Source organism: Bombus bifarius, unplaced genomic scaffold, assembly GCF_011952205.1.
Source record: "Bombus bifarius isolate JDL3187 unplaced genomic scaffold, Bbif_JDL3187 scf7180000007970, whole genome shotgun sequence".
NCBI lineage: Eukaryota > Metazoa > Arthropoda > Insecta > Hymenoptera > Apidae > Bombus > Bombus bifarius.
This window is the reverse complement of record NW_022884356.1, coordinates 6,971,834-6,994,125: the sequence shown is the minus strand read 5'-3', so window position 1 is coordinate 6,994,125 and position 22,292 is coordinate 6,971,834. Positions and strand designations below refer to the sequence as shown.

The following is a 22,292-nucleotide window of genomic DNA, read 5'->3' as shown; positions in this document are numbered from 1 at the left end:
GTTTCTTGCTCGGCACACCAGCGGCAAGGTATCGTAGCTGACTTTTTCGAAAGTCTAGACACGCTGGTTCCTCTTCAGGATGCATCATGCCAATTTAAGATTTTTCGTCTTTTCCTCTCTTTTATCCGATACACGATAAATGGACGAACTTCGATATGCTTGGTTGATAGTAGGCACAGGGAATGAATGATTGACTGGTTAGATACGTATCGAGAATTTAAGCGACGAGGGTAGATACATTTTTCATGCAGCTTGTAGATATAATGCGATGATGTAGAGTTTTATTTGGCGTTTAAGTTTGGGTTATTCGAAGGAAATAATTAAATAATTTTAACCGAGTACCGTTATTTGTTTTGCCATTACTGTTTTGATTGTTACAGTAGATAGAAATATAGATAGAAATATAATACGACGACAATGTAGATATAAGTCGGCGCAAAGTAGAGCGTAGAGAGAATTTTCAGTATGCCTTTATCTCGAAGATAAATGTCTTCTGTAAACTAAATAATTTACTTTACCTTAGTGAATTAAGACCAGTCGCGTTCATAATACAAGTAATTGCGATTTCCACGTGAAGTTTACATAAGAATGAACCGAGTACGTCAAATAATTTTGCGCTTCGATGGGACTTTTTTATGTGCAACCGAATTAATTACATACATCCATTTTTTTCTACACTTAATTAATATCGAAGTTTCCGTTTTGTACGTAAAACGATTTAATATTGCAATACGAAGCTCGAAGAATCTTTTATATTTTCTTTTACTATAACTACCGTTACTAATTATATGTTATCTATAACATATCTGGCTTCCTTCGAAGCTTATAATGTATAGCTACACTTCTTTCACCCCATGCAAGTATACACAAAGACTTTAAAAGTATAACAAAGACAAATTAAAAATAACATTTTTTAGCGTATAATCTAATACTTACGTTTCTATAAAACGACGTCTAAAATACTTTCTAACAACTTTAGAATATCACATATCTAGCTTTCTGTAAAATAGTGTATCAAATAGTATCTAAAATATCTCATAAAAATAATTATAAGCAAACATATTATCAACGAGATCCAGAAAACATTTTACAACCATTTTAGTGCTCGTATCTCCAATTGTTTTCTATCGCAATACTCCGTACATTCGTCGTAGCAAAAGATCATCCGCCTTTTAATATTTCTATGCCTTGACAAAGATTACAGTCACACAATGATATTGTAAATTGGGATTCGGGCCAGTATTCGCGAAAATACCATGACGAAGGAATAAACTAAAAGGCGAAAGTCAGAAAATGCTAGAGAAGCGGAACCTCGTTCGGCACTAAAACTCGGCCGCATCGTAAAACGAATCTCGTCGACGTATAACGTCTGGAAAAGCATCACAGCGATAAAGACCGCCTTCTACCGGATAGACGCTTGAAGGATTTTCGTAGACGCTCCTTATCCCTTTTTTAAAGAAGTCATTTTAATCGTCGTTCGTGTCCGTTCGATAACAACCGTGTCCAACGTGTGGTCTTTAAGACCAATCCGTGATCGTGCATAAAGACGCCGAAAATGAATATGTGAAGCAAAATACGCGTTAACTACCGTCTCCCATTTAATAATTTCCACGGTCCTTCCTGGAACATTCTGACACCAAAATCTCGCACCGCTTTCTTGGGAACCGGGTCGGCCGTTACCGCACGTAAAAAACTCAAAATTTATGTTTAGGTTATTTACTGTCATTTACTGAAATTTGTTCTCTGCGTCTTTCGTGAGTTTTACGCGGCGATTAAAAGATACGGACCGATTTTAGAAGTTGAACAAAGTACAGATGGTATCCTACTTTTTTGCCGTAGAAAGATATTGATATATTCTATTTATTGTTTGCCGTCTTATACATAGGTGTACATATATATTACATTTTTCTGTTATAAGGCAAGATAGTAAAAAGGGAGATTATGCAACAGGATACAAGGCAAATCATAATGCACTCACTAAAATTAAAAGAAACCAACAAGAAATTTACAATTCAATGAATTCAATCCTTGAAAGAAACAAGGAAAGATCATTCAAATCTAGAATATAATCCAACACAATCTGCAGTATTTATCGGAAGTTGGTAGAGAATTGTTCGGAAGAGTGAATAAATGAGCAGATAAAGACCACGGGTTGAACGGAAAAAGTAAAATGGCAGTGAACGGAAGAATGAAGAACGATAGAAGGAAAACAAGAACCGGTTAATGGAACTCGTACTGCTTATGCAATACGATCATATCGATTGTTGCACGTTTTTAACTCACCTACGTAGCTCAAAATTTTATTTCTGCTTGTGAAAACTATTGAATGTTTTTTGACGGAGGATTAAATATCAAATGTTGCAGTTTCCGATTCCTTCTGGGCTATTCAAATCTACATGAGATAAAACAGTCTATACAAGTAAAACGAATTATTGAAATTATTGTTTTCTCTCGTTGTCATTTATGAAGTGGTACTATAATTTCCGAAAATCTTTCTTTTCATAATAATTTATAAGAATGATATACAAATATATCTTATAATTGCACAGAGTCAACGTTCGAATTAAATTTTGATTAAGAACTAACAATCGGTGATGTCAAGCATCATTATCGTTGAATAAAATTTGAATGATCGTCGCATAGAATTATTTCACACCTTAGTTATGCATTATTTCGCGACAGGATATGTAGAAAGTACAATCATCAATTTTGACGAGCTTTGTTTTCAATCTGGAACGCGAAGATTGTGAATGGTACCTGAGGTTTAGAAATATATTTAGTAACCTGGTCTATGTAATGTGCACCATTCAGTTACAATTTCTTTCAAGTCACGTTTCTTGTCATATTGGTATCTGTTTTAAACGTAACAATGTCTAATATTTTATACATGTGCGTGTTTGCATTTGACTTTCTTTTCTTCTTTATTATAAATTTCCACGTTAAAATTAGTGGAATTAATGCTACTTTGACTTTCCAATATAATTTAATTTCAATTTTCTACGACATTATAGATTAGAATTTATAATTTAACCGAGTGATATATGATTTTAATAGAAATACAATTTAAATTTATAAATAATTTAATTAGACCAATTCGTTCTGAAATATCTCCGACTATATGCGTCATCAAGCAACGTCACTAAAGAAAATGACTCTTTCTCCCTTTTAATGAATCCTCGATGTTTAACTTCTTTACAAACATCAATCAACAGAATCATTTACACACGTACTCCTTGTCTTTCTATGTTCATCAACGAAGAAATACGACACTGTCTCGTTAGTATTAAACACTGTGTCGTTCTTTTTAAACAACGCCTCCAACGACACGTCGTTAAAGAAAAAGAAATTATATAGCCCATTGCCCGTGTCTTTCTCCGCGGAACGCGTGCCTTAATAAAACTGCTTCAAAAATATGGGGAGTGGAAGAGAGGGGGGAGAGAGAGAGAGAGAGAGAAAGGAGGAAAAAGGAGGGAAGGGGGGTAAAACAGAAAGGAAAGAAAGAAAGAAAGAGTAAAACTGAAAAAGTCATAAAAGAAAATCAACTATAGTATCTCTAGCGTTTCGCAGCTGTGAAGAGGAGAAAAGAGAGGAAAGATGAAACGGAAGAAGGGTTTCGCTATCTCATTGCACTGAAAAGTCATGAAAACGAATCGTAAAGCCACGGGACAAGTCTGAGCGCTAAAACGGAGCGCGGGATGTGCGGTGAATGTATTAGACGTGTAAATTAATTCGATGTCTTTTTAAATAAAATTCAAATCTTATGTACGGATTATGCGATATAAATATGTACAATTATCAAAATAGTTTCTAGAATTTCAGAGATAGAATTGAATATGTTATAGATTAATTTCTACGTTTAATTGTCTAACAAACACAAAAATACGATTTTTTTACGTATGCTAATTTACATTCCATTGATATAAATCTGTTCTAACAAAGATTAATTAGCTAATTAAAAAATTGTTTATTCGTTGGGATTAATTTCCATTATTACGACTAATCTTCGTTCTTTGAATATCGGTTTCATCTTAAACCTTTAATTACCAAACATATTCTTTGGTTACCGTCAAAGAGAAAATCACGTGAAAGCATTGCCATTATCGAAATTATTTAAAAAATCCTAATACGTAGATATCTTTATCTTGGTTTCTATGAATAAATAAGCAAAAAGGTACAGGAATCCTATCTAATTACAGTTTCATGATATCATCATTGGTAAAACCATAAATATTAAATAATTTCCGTTTCCCTGGCGTACTTGACTATCGTTGGATTAACCGATTTATCGAGCGGAAGAAGATCTCTCAATTAAACGAGTAAATGATAGATCCGCAAGAGAGACGAATAATCTTGGCATCGATTTAAAGAAAGAAAAGAAAGGGTTCTTCTCAGTTATGGTATTTTAACTTCAGACCCTGCTCGTAATTACAAAGTCATAAAAGCTCCATCGATGTTTGCGGGTTAAGATGAAACAGTTAAGCCACGAGAACATCGAAAAATGATCGGAAGAAGACAGAACTATTGAAAGAGTGGCAGAGAAACCGAGATACCTGCGATTATATCTCGCTTCACAGTTCATGTTCCATTCATTTGTAGAGTGGCCTTCTTCTCCCAACTGGCCATGGAGTGCCTCATAAAACTTTGATTTATAACTGTACTCCTAATTTTCTTACCCAATGCGATATCTCGGATACGCCACATCTCATTTTAATATTAGCAAAATTTTAAGAAATTATAGCAGAGTATTTAACAACAATTTAACATACAGTGGCAAGGAGATATATAAATAACGTAAAGACATTACATCAAATTCAACTTGACTTGATTCTTTTTCTTTTTTTTTTTTTTTTTTTAATATTAAAACGCAAATTAGAACTACTTATAAAGATGAAACTTAAAAAATAAAAATAGAATTTGATATGCGTTATGTTTCAGCAAAAATGTGAGAAACTTGTTAGGCATCAAAGTTTTGAGACTGAGGACCAAAATATTGAGCGCAGAGAAAAGTAACAGCAGTCAAAATATCTGCATCCGGAGTTCTAGTGCTAATGACACCATGAGAGCACAATAACCTGCAAATTGACGAAGCATGTTTTTCTTTTTACCACACAAATTATTTAAATAATTGTATATTTGGTTCACTATGTTCTGTGGATTACTCTCCACCGAATTTTTTCACTTTTTTATAATTAAAAAGTTTCTCGAGTAACCCTTTTCAGACGGATTTTTTTTCTAGCAACGGACACTATAATGTAATAGTACAAACTATAGTAGATTCGCTTTTGAAGACGTACAACCTAATCACAATTTTTTTGATGGATTATATAGTTCCATTCATAATGGTATCTCATATCCTTAAAGGTCTCGGTAATATTGTAAACTGTAACTACCTACTCGTTTCGCCAAATCTCATTTCAAAACATATTGTTCCATCAGGGTTGAAAATATGAAAGAATCGTTGTTAATAAGCACGATCTCTCGTTTCAATTTTACGCTAAAGATTTCTTCAAAGCATTGAAAGTCCTTCTCGTAATTGACACGAAAAGTCATTCGAGTTGAATCACAGAGAAGTCAAGAAACTCATAGCAAAGTATTACTCAGCCAACCAACATATCCACCATCATAATACCATTATAACCATATGAACACCCTATCTATGCTAAATCATCAAGTTATATTCATGTTATTTGCAGCATCCACCATGTCACGATCTTGCCTTTCACTACTTAGAAAAAAGGATTCAACTCGCAGTTACTTCGCCTTTTACATTTTGTTTCGATAATTCAGTAGCGGATGCTTAATCCAATCACCGGTGGCCTGTCCTCTGATAGCGAGTAATTAAAGAAGAGACAAGAATCGCGTCTGCATTTTCCACTGGAATCAACCGGTCGCAATAACACTGCAGTGTATGAGTATGTAATTAGACATACACCATCACGAGGGATTTCCTATCTCCATGGCAACACTAAAAGTCGCATAAAAATAAATTGCTTTCGGGTGTTATGTGCCGTGTGTCAACGTACGACATAGTTTTAAAAGGAGTTTAACTGAGAAATGAAAAGGAATAATCACGATGGTCCGTAAGCTGTGAACGTACCGAACGGTTGAATGGTTCCTGGACAAAGACTTTCATCCGACGATTGATCTAGGCAGATTTCAGGACCAGAGGAGGCTGGTCGTAAAGGAGATCTAAGGAGAAGAAGACACATCCAGGCACGTAGCTAAAATGGAAACGGCTACGGCGGTTGTGGAGTCGGTGGCTGGAAGTTTATCGTCTGCTGGTAAGTGCTTCGCGAATTCTCACTTCTACCCCGTTCGCGTCCTCCATAAGGGGCAGGAAGACCATAAAATCAGCACGAATGCTTCAAATAATACCTATCCTAGCGAATCGTCGGTCACTTCGGCCACAAATTCAACCTTCTTCGTGACGTTCTTAGTTTCTTTTTCTAATAAATATACTACGGATATTTACTCGTTTATGGCAAATGTAAAGATGCAAATGTGCATAGGATACATGCAAGTTTCAAAACTATACGAAATGTCTATAATAATATTTACAAAAAGAAAGCAAACCTCTATTTAGGTTATTACTTTATTACTAGGTTATTATTGGTCTAGTTACGTTCGTAATAATATGAATTTTCATAAAGATCCTCAATCTAGTAATAAATAATGCGTGTTATCTGGAGATGCGATATATTACATGTACGTATTCGCACATTTGTAACGAGGATGCATACGTTTGTAATTATCATGATCAAATGAAATTCTCATTTTACTCTTATTTGTAGAATAAGAGTTATTGCGAAACAGCGAGATCTATCATTTCGATTTGCCTTTTACTATTTCTACTTACGTGCTCTTATTATGTATCGCCTTCTTGATCATGCTTATTTAATTCTAAAAAGCACATTTAGAACGCCAACCTCTTAATTCGCAACAAATGCTCGGTCATGTTTCCTGTCCGATATCTTTATGGCGGAATGAACGATCACTCGTTAAGAACATTGAAATTCTATATACATATGTATCTTGTTTCGAACATTACTGCTTGTTTAAGCATTTTTAAGCTTTGACAGGTAAGCGAATATAGGTTATACAGACTAAAAGATTCTTTCCCATAATTGCGAGCATTCAAAAAATATTCTTTCGGATGATTTTGTAAAAATGACAATACGCTAACAAAAACCGATAAAAGATCGACCAATACCAATTTATTCCTATCTATGGCATTCCTCAGCCTCTTGGAAGAGCCACAGGCGCGTCCAATTTTCTACAAGGTCTCCTTCGAAATCCTAACAACGAAGTTAAGAGGTGGCCTCGAGGAATCGATCAACTATTCGCTTCGCTCGAATACCCTTTGGTTTTACGTTTCCCTTGACGTACAGACGCGATCACAGTTCTTGCGTTCTCCTCACGGTCCCTGACTTCAAAAACCGAGCACAGAATTTCCTCTCGTTGACAACGAAAGTTGTAACGATCTCTTGATCGCGGGTGGCCATTCGATTTCGTTAGGTCATAGAACTCGATTATCGTCCATGAGAGGATCGGTAGGAGGCGGTGTTCTTTTCATTAACGAGACGCGTATCCTGGGTGGACCTCGGTTGACTGTTGCTGGCCAAAGGTAGGCGCTCAACAGACGTCGTATTTCATAGAAGCCCGGTTGTATTTTCGCGCGTATGACTTTAACTGTCGATGCGGACTTCGCTTGTATTTCTTCTTAAGTTTTACTGACGTTAGGTCGACCGCTCCGGGCCGTAAACGTCAGTCCCCGCTAAAGCCCCGCACGGCTGCTTGTCAGGTTCCTTCTTTAACCTTCTTCTTCGCCTTTTTACACGTCCCCTGCCCGCCCACCGCCAGCTCCCACGTCGAGCCACTGCGTGCACGCTGTCTGCTTCAAGATCCCGAGAAATTGGCCGGTTTCGAGGTTCTCCACAGCCTGCTTAGCCAGAGTCTTAAAGAACAGTTCCTCTTCTCTTCTTCTTCGCGTCCTCTCTTGCGGGGGCTAATTTCGTGGCGAGCGTCTCGTGGCTCCACATCCCGCGATTCATTTCTTATCTACGTTCATTTAACCGTGCAATGTGTCGACGAATCACGTGGCGATCGAACGATTCCCGCTGCGAATGACCGCATGATGAAAATCGTACGAAGCGATCGAACGTTTAGCGCCAGGCTTCTAGCCGCGGATAAGAAGACAGGTTTTGTTTCGAAAAAGATATGCTTTACGGAATGTTTTGTTGCGTTTCTTACTGTGAATATGTCCTGGAATAGCCGAACCTCGATAACTCGAATCTCGAGGGAAGAAGTAAAATGTTCGAGTTACAGGTTGACATTACAGGTCAATTATTTATTTTCTAAGGACACCAAGGATGCTGATGCGAGTGAAGCGGCAGTGACTTTGACTTGCAGCGATCGAACTTCTTCTAATTCGATTTATGAAGGTAAAGTAACAGTAACCTAAATACGTGGAAAATAATTCGAGATAGAGTGAGTTTGTATTACTTGTACAAGTTTTCAGAGCGGAGTGGGACGAAATGAATAAAATTGTAGCCTTTTAAAGGTTTATGACGTGATAAAAGTTCGATTATCGAGATTCGATTCTATTTAGCAGAATCGCAAGGGGGTTATTTATCAAGACTTTCTGTCAAATATCTATTTAAATGGAAAGGTTTAAGCCAACGCGACAATAGAAAATAGCTGGAATGTTCAATCCTATTGGCTCCGCTCATCGAATCTAGTACAGTAGCACAATCTTATATTCCTGTTTTGAACTCGCTGTAAAGTCCAAGCTCCTAAAATTTAAGGTTTTCGTGAAATTAGGACTTTACCGGGGGAGGAAAGGCCAAGACAAACGAACGCAACGCTGCAGCATGGCGGTTTTGGGTTGACCGGAAGACGTCGATACCCATAACGTCTCGAGGCTTCATTAAGGATGCAATATAGCGTGGTTTTTGCCCAGCAAACGAAGGGAGCTTGGATACGCGCGAGAGAATGGTCGGTCGCTTTTAAAAAAGTTACGACGAGGTTTTATGGGGGTTTAATTGTAGCCCGCGACTGTGGTTAGAAAGTAGTAAAACTCCTTTTGCCAGCAGAGTCGGGCCTGTTACATTGCTTAACGCTCCCTGATTCTTGGCGCATGTACGTGGAAGACACGACGATGATGAGGATGAAGAAGAGCCGGCGTCGGCTCACGCACTTAGCTGCTGTTAATTATTGCTTTGTCTTGGGAATTGCGCCTCCATTCGTAGAGAATAGGGCCGACGATCGCCGTCAAGGTCTCACAACGCTTATCTCCGTTTTTCTTTCTTTCTTTCTTTCCCTTTCTCTCACGATCCTCGCATTAATTACTTTGTACGAGTTGAATTCAATTTTCAGATTTGCTTTTTATTATACACCCGTCCCGATCTTTCTCTTAATTTGTTGCAGAATTTAAATAATCTATTTTTAGTTCGACCGGGGTTCCTTTGAGTTGATGAAGGAGCTAACTCTTTCAGATATGACGACCAAGAAATGGTTCATCGTCTTTTGACAGTATAATAAGATAACGAAAAGTTTAGAATCAACAATTTAGAAAATATAATAACACATAATAATTAATTACAAGTGATTTACGATATCAATCTTTCATCGCTACCAACTATCTAGCGCGGAACAACTGGCTCGATCATTTCCATTTCTTCTTAGGAATATAGGTAATTCAACACGTGTAAGTTGAAACTAATTTTTATTGCACCTATAAATTATATTTCAATAATCCACGGCAAGGAACGCAATCAGGATTTTTGTTTTTCTTACAAGTTGTACAATCGAGTAGTTTCCCCTTTCATAGCTCGTTAAAGTGTTGAAATATTTCGAAAGTTTAATGTTTTTAGCCGAAGAAATATCATGGAACATAATTTCAGCAATAAATTTTCGTGAAAAAAAAAGCTACATTTCATAAACGTGCGACGTCTGGCATTAATCGCTCTTTGTGCTTTTCAGGAAGAAAGATGTTACAAGAAGATCGTTCCTATATCCTATGTTTATTTAACTTAATATTTTTATAAATGTAAGTAATGAAATACGGCCTTAGTAGGGATTTGCTTTAACCATTAATATTAAATGTTATAGAGCATATTTTACTTCGAATACGTAATATATTTTTACACGCCATGTACGTGTATTCCGCATATCCCAGCATCTTAAAATTTTTTATAATCGTGGAAGCATTTACAAGCCTGTCATTGACAAACATGAAAAATGTTAACTGTTCAAGTCCAAATTATTTTTACATTTTCAAAAAGTCATATTCTTCTCATCAGCTATCAGCTCTTATTCGTCAGTTATCGGATCTTTACCGAACATTCGCAGCATCATATTTAATGCTTTTGCAATTCTTTGATGCAAAGATTTTCACTTCTGACGCGACTCAACCCAACAAAAGACAAAAAGATTTAACGCATAGTCGTGTATGAAATTAAAAAGCGATCCCAAGATACTCGACGATCGTAATGAATATTTTGTAACATCGAAGGTATTCATCAATGAACAGGGTATAAATCTGTGCGTTTTTACTACACGTGTACAAAAAAGATATGCGCTCATAGTCAGCGGTTTTATCTTGTAATGTGCACACAACGATTAGATCTTTATTGTTGCACACTTATATCAGATAAAATATATAAGCCGTTTCGTCGGCTATAGCGTCGCGCGTCGATAACCCTTTAACGCGTTTACAGGATATTTTCTACACGTCCAGTTGTAAATCTTGAGCACGCTTATTTAAATTATAAGAGAGAATTTATGTGAGCAATAAAGTTTTCCTTCGCCGAGATCCATGTTATCGTACTGTTTTCAGATACCGCTGACTAGTTTCCATTCTCATCGAAAATTTATCGAATTCGTTGGTTTCGAAACAATTTTCAGCATCATGAAATTATTAACTGGTCGAGTTTAGAAATGTAAGAAGCACTCGATGCTTGTTAGATCTAAGGAAAGATTCAAATATTCATTTCACGAGAGAAAGAGAATTTTAATAAATAAATAGCGAATTTAAACGTTACATCGCAATTAATGACGATAAATATATTAATTGTAACCTTCAGTTATTAACTGACTAACTATTGTACATTATTTATAATCGCCTATTACTGAAATTGTTGTAAAAGTGTAGCTTTCATCTGTTTTTAACTCTTACAAAAATTCAGATATCGTAACTATTACGCGTGCATTTCGAACCAGATATTAACGATACAATGATAATGACTAATTTTCATTTCGCATTCGTTTAAATATTTATAAAGTTTGCATAGCATTGGCGTTATATCACGCTAAAACGTAACCTATCTTATCCCAGTATTCATTTTTCAAAACAGCATTACAATATCCAATTCGTAAAATGTGTATACTTTAATATACGTACGAAGAAATACACATATAAAAGTCTTAAAAAAAAAAGGCAGTAAAAGCTCATCGATCATGGTATTCGATCAGAATTGCAAGCATATCGCGGCAGAGAGGGTTACTTCTGTTTTCTGCAGCTGGCAGCGTCAATGTTATCGGACAGGTCTCTCAGAACGAATTTAACGACGGTCGTAAACGCGGTTTGCTTTACAACTCGCGGTATTTTTTCCTCTCCTTTTCCCCTTGCTTCGCTTCCTCTGTCCGTCCTCTCGTTCTTTCCTCTCTATCCGTCACCGCGAAGTCGTAAGCGAGGCGCACCCCTGACTCCAACTTATTTTACTTCGGCTGCAGTAAACTAGCAGAGTTTATGTGACAGACACTAGCAAAGTCGAAATCGTCTCGCGAATCACGAAACAAACACGATCCTCGCGAGGATACGCCAGGGTTCGCGGTCCCCGTGTCTTTGGCCCGCTCGTAAACGCCTTGGACGATTCGAATCAGCAATGAAAAGAATTGTCCCTGTGGACGTATGTTACGAACATATTGTTCATTGATCTGTTCTGTGTACAAAAGGTACAACGACGATTCAACCCTGTCGTAGAATTTGAGACCTTGGAACGATCAATTTCTTCCTTTTTTTCAAATATTTTTCAATAATAACAAAAGAGTACGTTCTCCTAGCCAGGAGATTTGTTTCATCTACCAAAGTATCATCTCGATACTTTGCTGTAAATATTTCTACGTATCGTCTACATGCACTGTATGCGTTTTTGCATCTTTAAATTCCCCATAAATGCAGTCTATACGTATGTACATACATGTATCTATAACTGCAGTAATGATTTCATAACGATAGCACAAAATTTCCACAAACATAGAATGGATTTTGCAGAAGTGAATCTTTGGATAATCTTCTTTGTGGTCCTTTATGGTTTATGGTTGTTTGTAGTTGTATTTGCTTTTAATTAGATGAGAAAAAAAGGGAACGTAAGTATGTTTTTTGAAATACCAAAGAAGGAATATGGCAGACGGTAGTAGATGAAAATACTGAAAAATCGTTTGACAAGTTTCCCGGAAAAAAACTCAGGTTGCCAAGAAAATTAAAATAATATCGAGTATCTTTGTCTTTCTTTATAAAGGTCTAACATATCGACACAGTACCGTAGGTACATACATTTACAACACAAAACATTCGTTCGGTAGAAGTTCTGAATCCAATGACATTTACATACAACTTATTCTTGCATTCGCAAAATGTTAATAAGCCCAAACAAATTGTTTCATAAATACAATTTCCATAGAAGAATAGATAACAGGTTGCTCTGAATTCGGTATTATCAACAGAAACACGAAAAGAAATCTGCTTTCGTTTCTTAGTTACGATCGTTGCCTTTATATCATCCCTGGCGGAGAAAAATGCCAGTCCGGATATATCCTTTATAGTCCTGAATTTATTGACTCTGTTCCCTCTTTAAAACAAAGCATCAATGTCATGTATAAACGAGATAAGATTGACCTGTCGTATCTGATCGCGAAATCTTTCAGTGAAGTAGCTGTGTTAAAGATTTAAATTTGGCCACCGTCCAACGGTACTCTCGTCTGACGCACATGATTCGCCGTTCCTATGGCGGACGCAACATCACCCTGACCTCTCTTGTTAGATTTCTTTTACTATCACACGATCTAAATCATGGTAAATTATCGCGAGTACTAAAAATTTTGAAGCATTCTGTAGATCGCATTTCTGTAACATAACAGACATATGTAATGATGTATCCACCTGTGTATATGAAACATGTTAGATTGCCGATTTAACTTGTTAGACTTTAGTGGTTTAGTAGTTTGTAATAAAACATCCATTGCTTAGATAAGTACAACGACTACAAGCAATATTTACGCATATTCTTATCTTCCAACGAAACCTTTTTATATCAGATTCTACGTTTCACTTGCATAGTATCACTGCATAATTACTGCATAATTACTTAAGTAACACGCGTACATATAAGAGCAATAACGTACATGAAAAATCATCAACAACTGACACGTTTTCACCCCATCGTGGAACACGAATATTCCTCCGAGATGCACCAAGGTTAAGGAAACAGAAGGACTAACTAAGAATCTTGGTAAAGTGGGGATGATCACCCAAAGAAGGGTAGTCAAAAGTACTCGTAAATTTGATTCTTTATGGTGTTGTCATCGTTAAAACTGAGTCCGCACCTTTAAGTTGCCGCGTTAGCAGAGGTTCATTTGGAGCGGCAGCTTTGATGAAATTGGTCAGATGCATTCATCGTCCCGGTTCGAAAATTTCTCGCTATAAACGGTGTATATATGTATACATACACATTTCCTTGCAGTTTGGTCTCGTTTCGTTCCGCAGTAGAAACTTATCTTCACGATCGCTTCGCTGCTGGTTTCGATAAAATCCAATTACGAGACGCTATTTCATTGAGTTTAAACAAAAAATTGTATCGAAATATCCGCGTGTATATGTATCATTGGTTTGGGAAAGGAGTTAAAGGACTACGATGTTAATGCGACTCTAAACCCTCCCATTAAAAAGAAATATAGTTTCCTTAACAAATTCTGAAGAAAAAAATACGTAATTCCGTTCTGAAACGAATGACGTCGAGTGGTTTTGTCTCTTAAATAAGCGGAGCAAGTTTGATTGTCTTATGGAAATATCTACTTAAAAATAATATTGATAAATTTCTTTTATTTCTGTTTATGATTTTTCTCTGATACAAAGTCAGTCGAATATATTAAAGTAAGTAAGTTCGAAATACGAGTATATGCTCTGTAGTTGTTGTCATTTCAAACTGTTAGAGCCAATAGAAAATTTAACGAAAGAAACCAGAATATTACAGAACTTCTCAACTAATTGCACATCAGAACCCTGATAGAAGACACGTTCACATTTTAATGAAATCTTCGATAAAGTACTACGTTTAATGATGGCATACGTATCTAGCGCATACACAGGACTCTACACTACATCCGACAGAATTTGTCTAAATTCAGAGGGTGTAATAAAACAATGTTGAAGAAATGCGCGAGTTTCAACGACGATGGTGGAAATTGTCAAGGAAATAATTTCCATAGACAGTGAACGTAAAATGAAGAAGAAGGAGAAAGGAACGGAAGAAGGAAACATAAAGGAACCGAGAAATACTTCGCTGGTCTAAGCGATGCGGTCTGACTCGCTCTCGAATGGAAGGGCATTTTATAGGTTAGAATCAGTTTTATGTGTGCCGGATTTGCGATTACGACTTCGGCTTCGAACGATCTAGACGAAATAAGGGTGTGAGAGGAAAGGAGGAAACAGAACGTAGAAGGAAGACAGAAAACGTTTTATATTCTAAAACGAAAACTTATCCCACTCGAACTTTCCGCCGGAAATTCGTACTAGTTTCGTTCTTCGCAATTTTGTCGCTGTTTCATAACTATTTTCATACTGATCTCATTTCTACAAGTACAACTGATTTTTTAGTAAGCACATAGCAAACGTAGGTTCAAATTACGATCGTTTTCTACAAATAAACGAATTTTGCAAGATTAATCGTATTTCTTTGCAATTAAAAAGATTTACTTTACGTTCTTTCAGATTTCTGCATATTTGCTAAACATCTCTTTCTTAATCTAACAGATTACACTACATCGTACTAACGTAGTACATTTCAACACAAATTAGAAACTCTTCAAATATATACTTATTGATATCAATAACTGATAACGATGAACGCCAAAGGAGACTTACCGAGGCTACGTTGAATGTTCTGGAGGGCCATCCGGGCTCGATGGTATTCTCGTGCCTGGTATATGAGCATTCTCAGGCCGCAAAAACGGTCTGTAGTGGACAGGATTCGGAGGTGGTACAACCCCTATGTAAGGCACGTGGCCCTCGTAAGTTGGCGGTCCTGTCGGAGGTGCCGTAGGCGCAGTGCATGCTGCGGTGCAACGGAACGATCGACTAGGCTGGGTCATCCTGACTGCTTTCCAGAAGTGCATATTTCGAATTTCGTTGCTAGCTATTAAAGAGAACAAACGAATTAAAAATTGGATACCCGCGGTACTCGTTACGTAGAATTGTCTAATCCTGCTACTTCCTTCGAATCATTATCCACGTAATCGTCATTTTCCAACGTACTTCGAAAAGATCGTTATTGACTACTTGCGACTTTACGTTTCAATTTTATGGCAAAGCTTTTGTTAAAATATCAAGTGTTCTTTTATTCGTTGGAACGAGAGTGAAACCAGGACATAACGATTTTAAAACCGTAGCAGGATTAAAGCTAAGTGAAATTTATGAGATACCTAATTTTATTATATCGGACTTGATGTTTGCTTATTCGACAAGAATGATATTCGATCGACGGTAAATAATCGTTGCAGACCGATCGGTTGCTAATATTTCCAAAAAGCTTTCACTGTTTTTAAAATAGTCAATAACTTTATTTTATTTTCATGTAACTTCGTACCTAATTTTTTTATTTTTTCCGTTCTAATAAATCAAATAAGTAACAAGCTAAATAAGTGTATCGTTTCAGTTTGCTCGTAGCTAGATCTCTTCCTCGTACAGAATTCTATAAAAATTATTCTTACGTTTTTATGTCATATCTTTTCAAAGACGAAGTATAATTTTATAATCGAATCATAATACCAACCAAAAATGTAATATTTTATAATGCAGCCGTAAAATACTATCGAAATTGTTTAATAAAATTGTTCCTAACTACACCTTTCTCGTAACGAAAGTGTTGACGTTGACACCATGGACTGTTCCTCCACCGACTATCGAACAAACGCTACTATACGAAATAATCCGATCGCGTCTTTTCGTTTGACCTCGTCAGAGATGCACGCAACTTCTCTTTGCTTTACTTCGAATTACAATGTAAAGAAAAGTATTACGTTACACATTTCATCGTATTAGAGATTAAGGCCAAAAGAAAATTTGATCAGGATAAGGAAAAACTACTCTAAAGGAAAAACTAAGCTACCCAATTATAGAGGGAAGCAGTAAAATTTGGAGAGGCACAAAATTATATAGAATGCGCTTTATATTACTTGTAACCAATAAATTCCGTATTTTTTATAATTAAGTTGCACACGTACATGTATCATATCCGACGTATGTGTTGCATACAAACATAAACATTTAAAGATAATAAAACTGGTAAAGATATAAGAATCCATTTAAAAAATAAGCAATTATTCAGAGAAATACATGTAAATAAAAAAACTCCAATAGCATCGTCTTCCTTTCTTCGTGTTTGTCTTTCCTGAGCATCGCAGAAGACTTGAGTCGAATAAGAACGATTGGACGATCTTATTCTGTGAATATCTAATAGGCAAATGAAGCAACGCCGTGTCTCTTACACGTCTGCCGACAAAATGGATCGGAGTGAGACACCGGTGTGAAATAGGCGGGAACCGCTTTCACCATCCAAGCTGTTCTCGACACAATAGAACTTAGGCAAGGAGAGATCATCCCTAAAGGGTCTAAAGGGGATTCTAAAAACTGTGCACCCTGAATTCCAGCGGGTTATAACCAATAGGAATCCACCCATTCATGCATCAAAATGGCCGATATTCGAGGCGTGGTTTTCACAACAGCCTTCGTACACAGAGGAACTGTGAAAGAACCTATCACCCCATGGCACAAACATGACGACCACAATGCTACTTGCTCGATTTCGTGCTACCATTCTACCACTTAATTACCGCTATTTCTGTTTATATCATTGCCAACTTTCGCTGAGTTAATCAACAACGTGCTGACGGTTTCATTGTATTTTGTGACTCGTTCCAGGGTAAAAAAACGATAACAGAAGGTAAACGCGTCTACGTAATATCCGTTAGCAGATGAATTTTTGTTGATTTTCTCATTTTAACTCGTTAAGGACCAACGCCGCGCTTATAATTTCCATTTGATCAATTCGTATCGTCCATTGAATTCTCATTGTGATTATGAAACATTGACATATCCATTCGGCAAGAATTTTTCTTCCGATTGTATGCAATTATCATTAACCAAGAATAAATTGTAATTCTAACCTGCTCTTGCAATGTGTGCAAACGCGATATTAAAATAATTTCGTTTTAATTTAATTGGTAATTATTATTTCGAAAAAGGTTTGATTTCGATGACTGACCAGTTGCTATAGGTCAAAATGGGAACGCGTGCAGCAATGCGATCATAATTGAAAATTATCTGCAAGTTATTACTTTGATTATTAATTTAATAGATTTCAACCTTCATTTTTATAAATCGTTTCAATCAGATGTAGAATTAGTGATACGAAGTAATAATATATTCACTTTATCGGTCATATTTTAGATAATCGACACGGTCAAGAAAAAAAGATGAGTAAGGACCTCTTATTTGGAAGAACTGGAGAAACCATTAAAAAAAAAAAGATCAATTCACCCTTCAAAGAAAGAAAGAAGATTGCATTTGGGAGGAAGAATTGATTGTAACCACGTAACCGAGAAGTTGAAAGCTGAGCTGCAGATTGCGTGCACTGAGACGAAAAAGACCTTGAATCGCATCGCACATCTCATTCGCGTGATGTTAGCCTTAATTTGGAATAAATACACACACGCGCGCGCGCACACACGCACATTCTTGTCAAGGTGTAAACGTAGTCTGCATCGTTCGAAAATCTTACATAAGCTTATGAAAATCAGAATATTTTAAGCTTGTGAAAATTAAATATTAATCCCTGTATTTAAACATACAGATAAAAAAAAAGAGTTCAGAACTATAAGAGGACATAGGTATGTACCATACACTAAATAGCGATAAAGATTCGTGTTTTTAAAACTGTAAACAATTTTTCGTCCTAATGAACATTAACACAATTCTTCGTCTGACCACTCCTCTGTCCTTTACTACTACAGAAAATTTCTGTAAAATAAACAATAACCGTTTCATACGCGTTCATCCCCATTTTTCCGTCCGATCGAACAAAATCGTTGAGCAATTGTTTCAATAATACAAATAATTTTCATCGACTTTATTAACGCTTCCATAAACATTGACGCGGAACCGCGAATCGAACTAGCATCGGTAGATATCGTAATTATATAAAATACTTGCTATCTCTGACCATGATAATTTTTGCCATTACATTAAATAATGTAATGCTATTAGCATCGATAACTTGAGAGAAAATTGCATTTCGTCGAGGAGGAGTGTTCAAGACGAAGGTTCGCCTTTCCTTACTCTCCTTCTCTTTTCCAGGCATCGGTGCTTCGTTCAATATCGAATGATTTATTTCGAGGCTCCAGTCGGCCAGATGAATCTGACATGTTCGAAAGCCGTACATAAAAACGCTGCTCCATTCGTAAATTATATTTAATAGCGTGGCTTCGCATGCACAGTCGCTGGTTAATTCCGTTCTGGCGTCGCGACTGTCGCCCTCTTATCGTTCGTCATTTGATTCGATACGTGCTCGAGCCACGATAATTCATAATTTAGTCCTCGATGAAAAATTATCGGTCGGCTGTCCGAGGATGGTGATTTAATGTCACCAGGAGGAATTGTAATTCTACCATGCGCTCTCTAATTACGTATCAGACATACACTATTAATACTTATCAACCTCCCGCCTCTTCTGATACTTGCTTCCAGACATTGTTCGATAACCAGCAACATATACAATGTATAGGAAGATTCGCTCGCTGGAGACCACGAGAAAAGGCGCTGATCGAACATTGCAACGTCACAAGTGACGTGTGAGCGTGTCATTTTCAGTTTTCGCATATTTATACATACAGTGAAGCGTAATTAGGCGGATAGTGGGCGGTTACACCGCCTTTTAAGGGAAAACTCTAGTAAGAAAATCATCCTGCGTTCCGTTTAATGTGTTCTTTCGTTAAAAATTTGTTAAGCAAATCAATCTTTCCCAAAACATATAAAAGATCAACTTATAATTTCAACTGAGTCGCTGTTATAACGTTTGTCGTTTGATACGATTGTAACAGAAGATCTGAAGAAAGAAGGAGCTTCTGTTGAATAAATCAAATCGAGAAAAAACCCGAAACGAACCCGTCACAGAAGTATAGAATTTATAATAGCTTTAAAAAAATATAGATTCGAACAGTAGGAAATGAGAAATGTTATCAAATCTGTTCTTTTACGTTCAGTTCTAATGTTACAAACTTACAAAAATTGGGGAATGAGCACTGACCTTGTAACGGATATCCGTTGTCACGTTCTACGCGAAACATACTGTTTCACGGCCGAAAAAGAGAGTAGAAATATCGCTGAGCGCTTTCGAAAATAGGATTCGCAGCTGCACCCGCGTTTGCAACGGCTTGCAGTAATTGCCATAACTTCCGGTAATACTAACAATCGTGTGGCGTTACTAAAGTGCGATTCGTCGTGAACAGTAGCACCACTCTAAATATAATGTATCGATAAACGACGGGTTTTCTTTTCTTTCCCTTCGCCCACGGTTGTGTTATTGTTTATAAGTAGCTATACTAGTTATCGTCACGTGGCCCAGTGCGTCACATTGACAAGTTCCAAGAATCACACGCTGTTTCTTCGATATAACATTGATTTCTATCTTTATTTCTAATTTTTTACTGGAAGATATAGCATACAACTCCCGTTCATAAGTACGAGGATATATACAGACAAATAAGCTTCACTTGAAAAATTATCGATTAATTGTTAAAACGTACTTTAATAAATCAGTAATTACCGAGTTAAAGCTTGTCGTAACAAATTTCTGCGTGAATTACACTTTTTTAATTACATTTCTGAAAATATAAATTTCCATAAATATCCACAGTCTATTTGTTACTGTGTATATAACCATGTTACTGTTCTATAAGAAACACTATAGTATTATTCATAATTTGTGATTCATGAATTGTATAACTTTGCAAATAATATTATTTTAACTTTGCAAGAGGATCCTGATAATGTTACTGCTAATATTATTGGAAGCATCTGCTGGACACGGAGTGTAGAAACAAATTCGTAGCGAGTGTTACTATTTGTAATCGTATAGCTGTGAAACGTCTCAAAGCTCTGAATTAACTACCGGTCATTGGCGTCGTCGAACATTTACGATTCAATGGTTAATTAGTTGTTCCGCGCACAGTGTATCCAACCGTGTACATGTTTTACACGCGACTATTGAACCATTTGTATAAATAGCCGAGTTGAGCGATTTATCGCAATGCAGGAGAAAATTACGCGCCTTTTTGTCCTACCTCTTAACTCATATTCAATTTATGAAACGAGATCGAATATTTCAAAGAAATAAATTTTCCAATCTTTCTACGAGATTGCAGTTTACCGTACACTTCCATTTCAATTACTCATCTTTGTAATCTGTTTTATATCGTAGTATAGTAGAGCCTCGATTATTTGAACTACATTAGTTACAGAAAAAACAGGATAATCAAGAATAACGATTGCAATTTTGATTGGGTTTCATTAAAAAGAAAAAAAAATTGAAAATTTATTGCGCATTATCACATAGATATATATCTTCTTCTTAAAAATATTCTTAAAATATATGGTAGTAATTTCATTATGATAGATTATGCGCCAATAAAAACATTAAAACAATCAAATAAAATTGTAAATAGAGGTAGCAGTGACCGGTTGCATCACACGAAACTATCCCTTCAGCTTGTTCATCGAAGTTACAATAGCCGAAGTCGGCACGAAATGGCTGAAAACTTGTCATATTATTCGAAAGTCTTTCAAAGTTGAGGCGGTTCAAACGGCCACTTTACGACAGGGTACCGACGCCGCACAATACCGGCCCTCTTAGTTTTACATATCGTAAAGTGCGTGCACGAGCTAAAGAATGCATATAAATCGGCTCGCCTGCTGTTATGTCTCCGGCGTGCAAAGGCCCGTTTACCATTTTATGCCTTTGGGTCATTTAAACTTCCTCTCTCCTTCGTTTCGTCACTACCCCTCTTTTGCTTCTCTCTTTTTCTATCGTGAAGTCTCCTTGAAATTAAGAGAAAAAGGAAACCCCAAAACTTATCATCTTCGATGACGAAAATGAAGAACTCGACGAAGTGACTCTAGAAGCGAATATGTTGTTTGACAAACATAAATTCTATATTTGTAGTAATTCGTTCGTAAAATTCGAGTGTTATATTTTGTCGTTTCGTTTTTTGGAGTAGATATTTTATGCAAATAAACGTTGTACCTATCTTTGAAATGGTTAAAAGGCGTATGTCTCGATTACGTCTCAGATATACCGATACTTTATGCTTAAAAAAGTAAATAATAAAAAACTGATTTTTTGAAAAGTAGCAAAGTTATCGAGGAATCTCTTCGACCTAACTGTAATCTTCAGAATTATGTGATTTAATTACCTCTGCTTTTCTGTCAAAAATAAACTATTTACTTCCATAAGTTTATTTATCGCAGAGCGATAACACAAATAACAGGAGATTCCAAGGTAAATTTTAAAAAGTGATGCTTGTAACGTTACTCATCTGTACATATTTTCCAATTTTGAAGTCGATCATTGCGATTTCCGAATCGATTATACGTGTGTGCGAATTTCCAATTTTATGAATAACACGTAACATAAGGTTTTCCTTTCTTCTTACAACTTACTTTTTTATCTTGTTGCTCTTACATTCGCTTCCTTATTTTCTTTTCACAATTTACGCTATTGCCATGTTACAAGTTGTTACTACTAAAGTTAATTAAAATTAATACCTAAGGAGGAAAGGAGCGTTGAACGATATGGCAACATTCACCTTTCCGACCTAAGCTCTTGCCTCCAACAGCTTTAATTTCGGAGAAGATGGTTTTATATTTTATCTCAATTCTTTTTTCTTTCCTCGAAGACTGATTTTACGATAGCGCGCATACCTTATTTTTTCCGCAATTTACGGAACAAGAATTCTCAACC

At 36.4% G+C, this 22,292-nt stretch overlaps 1 protein-coding gene across 6 annotated transcripts in view; it reads right to left on the bottom strand.

The window, feature by feature from the left end:
* The window catches only part of LOC117214146 (doublesex- and mab-3-related transcription factor A2), a 94,168-nt gene that overhangs the window by 5,007 nt on the left and 66,869 nt on the right, over nucleotides 1–22,292 (bottom strand). For 4 of the 6 annotated variants that reach the window (XM_033459996.1, XM_033459986.1, XM_033459979.1 and 1 more), the window contains one exon: nucleotides 15,143–15,413. In XM_033459996.1, coding sequence (XP_033315887.1) covers nucleotides 15,148–15,413 — 266 coding nt within the window. In that variant the 3' untranslated portion in view covers nucleotides 15,143–15,147. Of the gene's footprint in view, nucleotides 1–15,142; nucleotides 15,414–22,292 lie in introns of those variants that run through there. The other 2 variants (XR_004488796.1, XR_004488795.1) reach the window with 2 other exon arrangements.